The 12,570-nt window shown below is 42.8% G+C and overlaps 2 protein-coding genes across 5 annotated transcripts in view; one reads left to right on the forward strand and one right to left on the reverse strand.

Annotated features, from left to right (window-relative positions):
* The window catches only part of GCNT2 (glucosaminyl (N-acetyl) transferase 2 (I blood group)), an 89,004-nt gene extending 78,045 nt beyond the window's left edge, over positions 1 to 10,959 (forward strand). For 3 of the 4 annotated variants that reach the window (XM_079777666.1, XM_079777667.1, XM_079777665.1), the window contains exons 2-3: positions 1,173 to 1,265; positions 8,683 to 10,959. In XM_079777666.1, coding sequence (XP_079633792.1) covers positions 1,173 to 1,265; positions 8,683 to 8,873 — 284 coding nt within the window. In that variant the 3' untranslated portion in view covers positions 8,874 to 10,959. The remainder of the gene's footprint in view (positions 1 to 1,172; positions 1,266 to 8,682) is intronic. The other variant, XR_013813811.1, reaches the window with a different exon arrangement.
* Positions 6,964 to 7,839, reverse strand: LOC307103370 (putative ribosome biogenesis protein RLP24). The gene is made up of 2 exons (XM_079777671.1): positions 7,226 to 7,839; positions 6,964 to 7,160 (listed from the first exon to the last, which is right to left on the reverse strand). Exon 1 carries the CDS (start codon positions 7,820 to 7,822, stop codon positions 7,319 to 7,321), a length of 504 nt encoding a protein of 167 aa, XP_079633797.1. The 5' UTR covers positions 7,823 to 7,839; the 3' UTR covers positions 6,964 to 7,160; positions 7,226 to 7,318.
* Positions 10,960 to 12,570: the final 1,611 nt, after the last annotated feature.

Below are 12,570 nucleotides of genomic sequence, written 5' to 3' on the forward strand. Positions count from 1 at the left end.
AACCTTGGGGCATAACTATTCTATGTGATCAAATGGACCCTTCTTCTCTGGGACCTCTCCAAAATTTATTGAGATGAAGAGGGTTATTTGAGTAGCTTAGCACAGTGTTTCTCAAACGGGGCAATCTTGCTCCCCTGGGGATATTCGGCAATGTCTGAAGACATTCTTGATTATCACGGTTGGGGGGTATGTATTACTGGCATCTAGTGGGTAGAGGCCAGGGGTGCTGCTGAACATCGTACACTGCACAGGACAGGACCTAGAGCCAAGAATTATCCAGCCCAAAGTGTCCGTCAATGATGCCAAGTTAGAGAAACCTTGGCTTAGCCAGATGACAACCTAAAACTCCCCTCCCCCCTTTTAAGGCAAATTCTTTACATTTCAGAGGTGCATTAGATAATTTCTAACTAGAAAATAGGTCAGCAACAGCATTTGGTCAAAGAACAACCGAAAGAGATAGAGAAGATGAGTGGATCAGTGTACACCAACCTTCTAGGAAAAACAAAACTCAAAACCTACTACTGGGATAGACAATTCATTACCCTCATTGGGTGATCAGGAATCACGTCTGATTTCTCTGTCCCCAGTTCCCAAAACAGCCCTCATCAATATCAAATGCTCAAGAAGTATTTTAACAAATATAAAGCATAGTGTGTTAAAAGATTTATGAGTTAAACATGTCGTGAACAAGCTGTCTTTCTCTGTATGCCTAAAATTGCAAGGTCATATAAGAGCGACCCTGGAATTGCTCCCACTTAATTAGCACTAAGAACCTAGACCAGCCTGCTTCCAGGGCTTTCACTTCTTAGAAGCCATCTGGAAAATCCTTAAAAAAAATTAACATTAGGATTGAAAGTACATTTAATTAAAGGCCATTAAGAGACCCAAAATCCCCAACCTTCTCTTGTGGTTTTACACTACAGTATTTCTTAAACTCTATGTGTGTGACCAAACTTTTCAGGCTTGGTCACACACACTGAAAAAAATCAATAGATTCTTTTTACTGGTGGCAAAGCCAGGCCCATAACCACCAACTATTCACACCATAATGATGAAAAAGCTGATGTGAAAGATAATATATTTAAAGAAAATGACTTGGAGGGTTAAAGAAATTGACACCCTTCTTCTCTCTTGGTTCTCATTTATGCTTTTCTTCTTTGTCAACATTGCAGGTGTCCCTGGCTCCATGCCAAATGCATCATGGACTGGTAACCTCAGAGCCGTGAAGTGGATTGACATGGAAGACAAACACGGAGGCTGCCATGGTGAGGCATGCATTTCATACTTTAAAGCCATACTGCTTGTTGATGTTGGCAGGAAGGCAGTTGTAGAATACAGGGTTTTCATGGAGAGAACTGCTGGTATATTTAAACCAATCTGTGAGTGATTAAAAGATTAGCAAGAGGCTTTTAGACACAGTTCTTGAAAAATACATTTAAACACTCTCCAGGTAGGTTCAAATTATAGTGGCACTTTCTTCTTGGTAGTTTCTGTTTTCTTATTATTGCTATTCCTCTTTCTGTTCCTTTGGAGAGTGCAGTGGTTAGGGAAGTGGTAAGGGTGAGTAGTGATGTCATCTAAGAGCAGGCTGGACCCCATCCCTCTCATTAGCCTCTGCTCCCTCCACAGCCAGGCTTCCGGTTGGGAGGTGTTTACTACAGCTCCTGCCTGGTGGCAAGCGGCATTAATGAGAGATTTCTCTTCCAATGGACAAGAACTTGAAATCCCAAGTAGTCTTGTTCCTATAGAATCTTATGAAGAAAGGTTTTTATCAGTTCTGTTGACATTTCATTCAAACTATTGCCTTCTACATAGTGGGCATGTGTGTTTGTTTGCTAGGGCTAACAAAAGCAAAGTCATTTTACACATAACCACAGACTGGGTGGCTTCCACAAAGGAAATTTATTTCCTCATTGTCACAGAAGCTGGAAGTCCAAGATCAAGGTGTCATTGGGTTTGGTTTCTTTGGAGGGCATGCTCCTTGGCTGATAAAAGGCTGTCTTCTCCCTGTGTCCTCACATGGACTTCCCTCTGTGTGTATCTGTGTCCTCATGTCTTCTTATAAGGATGTGCTCATTTTAACTTAATTATCTCTTTAAATATAGTCACAGTCTCAGGTACTGGGGGTTAGGACTTCAATATGTGAATTTTGGGGGTACACAACTCAGCCCGTAATAGCACACAATTAATATTTATTCAGTGACTGATTAAGTGAATGTATGAATGACTATGGAAGTCTGACCTTTTATCCCTGCAATAAGGCTTTGCCTTCTCCACTCTTCTATTCAATCCACAGCCTTACTTATCAATCCATTTTCTCTACACCTAATTGTAGGTTGCTGCTTTCCACACCTCCTCATCACACTCAGCCTCCTTTTTTTAAATATCTATATATATAAAAGCCTAAGCAACCATTGCAACCAAATGGACGACCGAACAGGCTGCATGGGGTGACCAGGCCTGCAGGGGGGTCAGTGAGGGGCGACCAAACGACTGAACAGCAGGCTGCGTGGGGCAACCAGGCCAGCAGGGGGGGCAATTGGGGGCAACCAGGCCGGCCAGGGGGGGCAGTGAGGGGTGACCAGGCCAGCATAGGGGGGCAGTTGGGGGCGACTAGGCCAGCAGGGGGGGGGCAGTTAGGGGCGATCAGGCAGGCAGCAGGTGAGCAGTTAGGAGCCAGTGGTCCCGGATTGTGAGAGGAATGTCCCAGATTGGAGAGGGTGCAGGCTGGGCTGAGGGGACCCCCCACCCTGCAAGAATTTTGTGCACCGGTCCTCTAGTATATATATATATATAATTCTTGATTGTTGAAAGTATTACATATGTCCCTTTTTTTTCCCCATTGACCCCCTCCAGGCCGCCCTCCCCTCGCCCCCCCCCTCCCCTCCCCTACCCTAGGCCTTCAGCTCCCTATTGTCTGTGCCCATGGGTTATGCATATAAGCATATAAGGTCTTTGGTTGATTACCTCCACTCACCCACCCTCCCCTGCCTTCCCTCTGAGATTCCACAATCTGTTCCATGCTTCCATGTCTCTGGTGTCTTTCTCTTGAGAGTCCCACCCCACTGTGGATGGCAACATCCTCACATCACTGTACAGAAATTTCAGTCTATTCTTCAGCACATTTATATCTTTACCTTAATCAGCCCACATTTTCTCAGAAGACAGCTCATGCCACCTGCCTGCATTCTCACCACAGCCTGCCCTTCTACTGGAAGGAGGAGAATGGGAGGAGGTGGCTTTGCTCTTAGAGCTCCTGTGTCTTCTTTAGAAAACAGACCATCACCATCAGTCATGGTCCCAATATTTGGGCTATGGTGTCTTCTCCACACCCTTCCATAACCCCTACCGTCCTCCTTCTAGGACCACTGCAGTCATCCTCTGATCTGCTTCTCCACCTCCTCTCCAGCTGAGGTCTTGAGGACTTCAACATCCCCAACAGGGACCCACATGACATCATTCCTTTGTAGCGCTAGCCCTCCCCAACCACAGAAGCTCCTGTTCCCACTGTGCAGCAGCCACTGCCCCCCCCCCCCCCCCCCCCCCCCGCACCTTGCAGGTGAAGACTTACCTCAGTCTCCTTGTCATCACCTCTCTCCAGACCCTGTCCCAGTAGAGAAGGTATAGGCTAGTCAGGTTTGCAGTCAGGTTTGCATTTTTTTAGGAACCTTTACTGATCACATGACTGGAGGGGGCCCGGAGAGAAGCCCCTAGCCAGGGAACCTACACTGGGTACAAAGCTCAGATAGCCCAAGCCCCTCTCAGACAAATGTCTCATTTTTCTTTTCTGGGTACCTGTTGTGCCAATGAACATCTGAAAGCCTTATCAAGTTCAGAGCATAAAAATGACTGGTTCCCCCAGCCCTGGCCAGTGCGATTCAGTTAGTTGGGCATCATCCTTTACACCAGAAGGTGGCGGGTTTGATTCCCACTCTGGGCACATACCCAGGTTGTGGGTTCAATCCCCAGTCAGGGTACGTGTGGGAGGCAACCAATCAATGTTTCTCCCTCACATCAATGTCTCTCTCTAAAGTCAATTAAAAATAAAAATAAATTCGTTTCCCCAAACAACTATAGAGGAAAAAGGAACAGACATAAGTAGAAGTAGAACATTGCATGCCAAATCAGCAAGCCAGTAATACAATCTGGACTTTTCCCCCTTGGCTGTGAGTAATAGGATTTGTTCCAAACTCCTGTGTGTGCCTGCTTTACAAGCCCTCTTAGCACTTAGACTCACAGAGCACCATTCTAGCTTTATGGTCTTGGACTCAGAGCTCACATCTCTGATTACCATCTCTTTGTCACACTGCTAATTTCCTTCACCAATTTATGTGTTATATATCCTTACTTTCTCCCTGGAACAGAATAGAAGCTCTAAGAGGGCTAGGGTTTTTGACCAAATTGTTCACTGTTATATCCCCACACCTAAAATATGTCATTGCTGTTGTCATCATTATTATTTTTAAATGTGTTTGCTTTTTTAAAATTGGGATTTCCAGAGGTTCAGCTTTTCCAGCCTTTTTCTTGTACTGGTTTCCTTCCGAGGACTCCTTGTCCAGCCTCTGTACTCTATCGGCCATCCCAGGCTGTCTTCACTAGCATTTGAGGTTCCCTCGCTATTTGACCCTGCAAGGCTGATTCCTACACTTGATCTTTACTGACATCTGCTTTTTGCCACTTGTGTTTCCCTAAACAGAACACTGCTGGAGAATGGGAAAGGGACCTGCCATCTAACTTCAGCTAGATGCTCCAAAGTACCTACTTATTCTTTTATCTACCTCATTATTTTCCTGGTGCCCTTCCCAGCATTTACCATTTTAGCTTTCCTGCTTACCTCTAAGCTCTTAATCTTATGCTAAAACATCCTTTCAAACAATGAATATTTCAATTCTAGGAAGAACTTTCAAGACATTTAATCAAAATCCCCTTACCAATTCCTTTTCCGTATCATCCCTTTTCTCCATCTTTGAGTATTTTTGACACATTCTCTCATTGTTCCTTCTTATTTCAAGAGGAAGAGTTACCCATCCTCACCACCAAGGTCACCATCTGTGGTCTCAGTTATGTGTGGGTCCCCTACATGATCCCCTTGCTCTCTTGCATCCTCAGTGTCTTTCTCTCTGATGATTCTTTTTCTTCTCTCTGCAAGTATGTACTTACTGCCTCTGTCCTCAAGATCAAGTTGTCCACGCACCCTCTGCTTGATACAAACGGAAGTATTCTCTCCTGTTCACTTCCATTTTTTCTTGAAGTACCAGCATGTTTTATTTATTTTTTTAAATATATTTTATTGATTTTTTACAGAGAGGAAGAGAGAGGGATAGAGAGTTAGAAACATCGATGAGAGAGTAACATCGATCAGCTGCCTCTTGCACACACCCCACTGGGGATGTGCCCGCAACCAAGGTACATGCCCTTGACCGGAATCGAACCTGGGACCCTTGAGTCCGCAGGCCGATGCTCTATCCACTGAGCCAAACCGGTTTCGGCCACTTCCATTTTTTAAGCATGGGTATGCTTCCTATGCGTTCAGCTCTCCTCACCACCAAGTTGTTCTTCAACTTCTCACCCAATTATTATTTAACTTCCCACAACTCTGGATTCTTTCCCCAGCGATTTCCTCTCAATTGTACTTCCTCCCTGCCACATTGAATTAATCATCAAGACCTGTCAGTCCTTCTGAATTCTGTCTCTAATATCCTTTCTTTCCCACTCATGGAAACTATTAACTTTGAATGAGCTTTCTGGTTTACATTAAGTTATTACTGTAGTCTCTTGATTGATTTCTAATGTACCCTGCCAAGTTCTGCAAAATTAATATTGCTAAAATGAATTTCACCATTTGATTCATCTATTCAAAAATCTTCAAAAACTCTCCATAATTACGGGATAAAAAAGGCACAAGTCTTTTTTAATTTAAGTCGGTCATCCATAATAGTTCTACTCTGTGCCACGCAACCTCTGAAAAAGAGTTCCAACTTCCTACCATTCTGTTTCTAGGCCATTCCCCAATAAAACTACTCATTCTTGCAGAAAATTCCCATCTCTACAGTTTTTTAGAGGCATTTTCCCCAATTGAAACCCCCTCCCATCCCCCTGATACTTGCTAATTCTACCCATCCACTAACTCTCCACTCCTCCTTCTCCATCATTTTATTCAAAAAGTATTAATTTAATACCTAATATTTACCAGGCACTGTTCCAGACGCAGGGGACACAGAAGTGAACAATCTGGTCTCAAATGCCAGCTCTTCTGGAGCTTATATTCCAATCTAGGGAGAAAGACAATGAACAAAATAATATTTTCCTTCATGGCACTGATATATACATCAGTTAGTAATAAGTGCAAGGAGAAAAATGAATCAGGAAAAGAGGAAAGGAGGACAAAGAAGGCCACTCTGAGAAGATGGCCTTGAAGCAGAGACCTGGGGTGGTGCGAGAGGGAGCCTTGAGGATGTCTGGTGAAAGGGGGCAGTCCAGGGGAGGAAGAGCAAACAGGGATTCTCAAGTAGAACATGCCTGGTGTGCTTGGGACCAGCACTAAGGCCCGTGTGTCCGAAATGAATGAGCACGGGTTATTAAGGCTTATAAGTGATTGAGTAAGTGGTGGAAGGTAAGTCCAAGGGCTAAACTCTGAGAAGTCTTTTTTTTTAATTTTTATTTTATTTTATTGATTTCACAGAGGAAGGGAGAGGGAGAGATAGATAGAAACATCAATGATGAGAGAGAATCACTGATCAGCTGCCTCCAGCATGCTCCACACTAGGGATCGAGCCCGCAACCCAGGCATGTGCCCCTATCGGGAATCAAACTGTGACCTCCTGGCTCATAGGTCAACACTCAACCACTGAGCTCTGCCGACTCTGAGAAGTCTTAAATGCCATTGCTAGGATTTTTTTTTTTTTTTCTGAAAAGAACATTTTATTTTCTATATCACTAGCCATGAATGTTTGTCATCAGTTACCACATAAATGCTGCCTGGTGCCATTATCCAAGTGGCACCACCATTTTATGTCCACAATTCACTTTGTATTTATAAAATTTTCATAATTTACATAAGTACATCTATCACTGAAGATTTAACATTGAGATGCAATCTAGCATCCATATTATCTGATGTTTTGCAGACAGTAATGTAGAAGAGATGTATTTTTAATCACCTTTTCCATCCATATTATCTGATGTTTTGCAGACAGTAATGTAGAAGAGATGTATTTTTAATCACCTTTTCATCTGAGTCACCCTATGTAAAAAATAAATCAATAACTTCGAGCACCTAAGTCTCTAAAGGACAGTTCCAATGTGCTCATAGAAACAGTTAAACAGGATTGTCAGAAACAACTTCCATGTCCACATCCTCTTGTAGTTTCTGTACCATTTTGTCTTCCAACTGCTTGCCTTTGCATGCAAAAGGTGCCCGGATGAGATGGATGTTTTGCTTGACTTCTTTGCTGTCCTGAGCTTTCTGTAGTTCTTTATTTTTCTTCAACCTGTTCGTTATAAATTTAGCTTGACGTTTCTGTTTGATCTCTTCAACTCTCTTCATTGCATCAATCGTTTTATTCCACAGCTCTTGCTGGTATTTGACAGGTTCATTTCTGCATTTTTCAAATTCAAATGAATTATCCACTTTGAGCTCTTTACCAGCTGCTTTATGGGAAGCTTCAGTCCACCGGACCTTGCGAGGATTGCGCTTCTTTTTAAAGTTTTTATGACACTTGGATTTACAAAACCTGGACACCTTGCAGTCGTTGCGGACGAACATCATGCCGTGGCCCGGGTACATGGGCCCGGAACAGAAGTAACACTTTTCTATACGCATGTTAAACGCACGTGGGGACCCACCACCCCCACTGCTAGGATTTTGACTTTTGTTCCACATGAGATGAGAAGCCATGTAAGCAGAGGAGGCTTACATGGTCTGCTTACATTTAAAACTCATTGTGGCTATCATGCTGAGAATATTACTAACAGGCAGAGGTGGAGTCAGCGAAACCAGTTATTATTACAACAGCTCAAAACAGGAAGATGGAGGTGACTTGAACCAGGATGGTAATAGTGAAGGTGGTGAAAAGTAGTCAAATTTTATTTTAATATTTTGAAGATTGAGCTGACAGAATTGCTGAGAAGTTGGATGTGGAGTGTGAAAGAGAAGGGAGAAGTGCTGAAATCACCGGAGAATAGAATTGCTGTGGATTCCAATGGGGAAGACTTGGAGAAGATTAAGGAGTTCAGTCCTGACATGTTATCTTGGTTAGGTTTATTACTTATCTAAGTGAAGGTATAAAGTAGGCACTTAGAGAGACTAGGCTGGAGCTCAGGGAAGAGGCCTGACCAGTGTGACCCATTCAGCCATCTGCACACTTCTAGAACCTCTCATCCCTAACTCTTAATCAGATAATATGTGAATTGCCCCATGATGCCTAGTGTGTTACTGCTTTGTGTTATTTAACTCTCATTTTCTTCAAAGACATATTTATACCCTTTGTCCTTCTATAAACAGTTGAGCTTTTTGCAGGCTGGTCCTATACAATCATGTTTCATTAGAATCCCATAGCACTTGGCCCAGTGTTGGCTACTCAGTAGTCAGACAGTAACTGGACCCACTGCAGGTTCATGGCCCCTGACTTTTGAAAGCCAGCATGTTTGATGTTTTTTGTTTGTTTGTTTTCTCCTCTGCAGGCCACTACGTGCGTGGCATTTGTATCTATGGAAATGGAGACTTAAAGTGGTTGATTAATTCGCCGAGCCTTTTTGCTAACAAGTTTGAACTTACTACATACCCCCTGACTGTGGAATGCCTAGAACTGAGACTTCGAGAAAGAACCTTGAATCAGAGTGAAACTGCAATACAACCCAGCTGGTATTTTTGATCACCTGCAACTTGTGATTGAAGGGAAGTCGCCGTTGGGAAGAAGAGCTTTTGAGAGAGGACTTCACCTTGGCCAACAGTTTCAGGACTGAGGTCATGACCTCAGGATCTGGCTCCACTACTACATGTTGAAATATCCACTGGACAATAACAGGAGGCTGTGCAGAGCGGGCCTGGCCCTTGGTCCACTCTGGCTGTTTCCTGATGCTCACCTCTGTGCCAGCTTGTTGTTCTGATCAGTGATCATTTTCACTGTTGTCACATCTTTGCACCAGATATTCATCATATATAAATGTTCTAATCAAAAGGAGAAGTGTAGGTAATATGATTTAGGAAAGAAGAACTGGGTTTCTTTGAAGAGGACATCTTTTATAACAGATCTATAGCCACATATTAATAAACACCATTCTTCCTCGCTCAACTGTGCATAGATGTACAAGCAGTTTTCTGGGTAACTCACCAATCTCCTTTAGAACTTGAGCTACTAGAACTGAAGAACTAAATCCTGTTCCTGAGTTTTAGCACTAGCATTTTCAGGTTTCTTGCTGAAGTTCCGTATAGACTATAAAGTCATTAACAGAAGGCAGAATGTGCTTTAAGCGGTCACTGCCTGCTGCTTCAGTAAAAGGACCCCGGGAAAGCAGAACACTTCTCGGTTATATCAGAATGTGCTCTGATCCCCCTTTCATCATTGAGAATGCTGTAAAGTTCTCACAGAATGAAGAAACTCCTAGAAGACAGGTGGTATTGCATAGATCTAGTCTCAAGTCTCTTATACCTCTTCTGCCACCACCCTCCACCCCCACCAAAGTTATCTTAACTGCAAAATGGAGACCAAATTCTATCCTTGAGGCTTTAACAATGCCATAGTGTTCTCTGAGTGGCTTAACGACGTCTGGTGCTGATAAGAATGCCTAGATTTTTAAGAGCTTTCAATTGTGGGTGAGCATCCCTGCATTTATCCCTTGTCCATTCCCTCATCCCATTCATTCAGCATGCAGTCAGTAAATATTTATTGAGTATCTACTATACACCAGACACATGCTGAGACAAAGAGGGAAACGTAAGACACAAGCTTTTTCACTCTAAAAATCTTGGTAATGTGAAGGTTGTAAAGACTGCTCTAGAGAACCTTAGATAATGGTTGTATTTTAATACATTCACATGTAGATTGTAGACTGTGATATCGGACCAAGGATCTCAGTAATTACAAATTGAGGTTTAAGTCAGAGATCACTCAAAAGAGAGAAGGGAAGGAAGCTAAAAAAGCCGATGTGTTCAAGACATTCGGCTAGCTCACTGCATTTAAACCTCACAGCACTCTTGTGAGGTCCTCATTATCCCTGTTTTGCAGATGAAGTGAGTGAGGCTTAGAGAGGTTGTTACTAAGCATTAGGAAACAAGCTCTCTGTCTGACAATTGGGATTCTCCTACTGGTCTTAGTTCATTTCCTGGGGTGGAATATTAAAGAAGATGAAATATAGCCATATTTAGTATACCAGATAAGGTAGGTTTTAAGAATGATCTCAGTGTTAATATTGAGAAAATGTCCTATCACCTCAGAAAAGTGTGAAGTCTACTTTTGTATTCCTCTAATCTATTGAGTTCCTTAATATTTATTTATCCTACAACTAATGATGCATTTAACACAATTTTTCTTTTTTTCCTGTAATTGTGCCTGTTGAATGTTAATCATATTTAAAGAGAATGACTGAAATAAAGCCTTCTTTGTTCCTGCTGCTTAAAAAGATGGAAGTGCATTGGGTGGTAAAGGGCTGAGGGTTAGGGAACACACCGAGAGCTAATGGCAAAGTCATTTTTCAATTTACTTAAATGACACCACCCAGAAGAAGAAATGTTTTACACTGGATATTCTCATATAGAATGAGAAATCTTTTGGAATAGATGTTTACATGTCCATTGCTAGTCAACTCTCCTGTGTCTTTAATACTTCAATCTTGGAAGAGTGTGGTGTTGGACTAGTGGCTTTCTCCTTTCCATGGAGATGACCCAAAACTACTGAATCTGTCTTTTTGATGCTGTACATGTTGTTTTCTTGGAAATAAATTAATATATTGTTTTCCACCTTTGGGGCTGTTATGCATTTTTTTTTTAATTTTTAAATATATTTTTATTGATTACAGAGAGGGAGAGGGAGAGAGAGATAGAAACATCAATGATGAGCCCTAGCCGGTTTGGCTCTGTGGATGGAGTGACAGCCTGCGGACTGAAGGGTCCCAGGTTCGATTCAGGTCAAGGGCATGTACCTTGGTTTCGGGCACATCCCCAGTAGGGGGTGTGCAGGAGGCAGCTGATCGATGTTTCTCTCTCATTGATGTTTCTAACTCTCTATCCCTCTCCCTTCCTCTCTGTAAAAAATCAATAAAATATATTTTTTTTAAAAAAGAAGAAGAAACATCAATGATGAGAATCATTGATCAGCTGCCTCCTGCACGCCCCCCACTGGGGATCGAGCCCACAACCCAGGCATGTGCCCTTGACTAGAATTGAACCAGGGACCTTTCAGTCTGCAGGCCAATGCTCTATCCACTTGAGCCAAACCAGCTAGGGCTGTTATGCATTTTTATTTGATGGTTGGTTAATAGCCACTATTCCTGTGTGAGCCACTCTGATGGAACCTCAGATATGGCTGCCAGTCAGCTCTGTGATGGGGGAAGTCTCCTCATAGGAACAATGACCGTGCGAGCACCCCTGTCCAGAAGAAAGCTGTCCCTACATTCGTGCTCCAATGCTAGACAATGCAGTTCCTTCCCATATTTCCCTGGATCCCCACAGCAATTGCCCCAGCCCTGGAGCTCAGGGGGAGTGAGTCCAAGTAAGTTTCTCTGCCAGCCCTTTAAGAGGAACTGCCTGGGTCTCCACCAGCCTCTGTGCCACTCAGCCACAATCCCTGCTGGTTTTTACAGCCTGAAGTTCTGGGGACTTCTCTTCCCACCTCTGGAACCCTGGGATGGGGGTCTGGGACCCCTTGTTCCTCACAGGAAACCTCCACAGCCGAGATATCCCTCCTGATTAAAAAAAAAACCAACACCACCACCACATGGGGGTGTCAAACCAGCCCATTCCACACTTCTGCCCCTTCTACCAGTCTCAATGTGCTTTCTTCTTTATTTCTCTAGTTGTAAGACTTCCATTCAGCCAGCTTTCAGGCGGTTCGAATGATGGTTATTCTGTATTTTAGTTATAATTTTGATGTGGTTGTGGGAGGTGGTGAGTACCAGCATTTACCTACGCCACCATCTTGGTTTGCCTCTGCAATATTATTTTAAATATTAGCAGTATAGCAGCGATCCTTGACTTGTTCCCAACATTACAGGGCATGTTTAACGCTTGTGCATGTTGTTAGAAGTTTCATGTAGGTTTCTGGTAGATACCTTTTTATTGAGTTAAGAATAAGAATACCAGAATATAAATATATAATTTTTTTCTTTTTAATTCCCAGTCACTATTTCTTTTGTTGCTTCATGGAATTATGGGTGATTTGGGTATTTTAATGTTTTATTTGCACATATTACTTCAGAGGTGAGAAGTCACTACTCATTTTTTAAACAGTAAGAATGCAGTATAGCAGTCTATGTCAGAGGAAACTGGAGCAGGGATCCATTTAAACAGACTAGGTAAACAGTTGGGAGTTTGCCTGAACTGGAAGGTTCCTACTCCCTTTTCTTTTTAAATAG

The sequence above is a fragment of the Cnephaeus nilssonii genome (genome assembly GCF_951640355.1).
Source record: "Cnephaeus nilssonii genome assembly, chromosome: 7".
NCBI classification, from domain to species: Eukaryota; Metazoa; Chordata; class Mammalia; order Chiroptera; family Vespertilionidae; genus Cnephaeus; species Cnephaeus nilssonii.

What these genes read in the sequence shown, in the direction of transcription:
- LOC307103370 (XM_079777671.1), bottom strand. Translation starts at nt 7,822, where the DNA reads ATGCGTATAGAAAAGTGTTACTTCTGTTCCGGGCCCATGTACCCGGGC.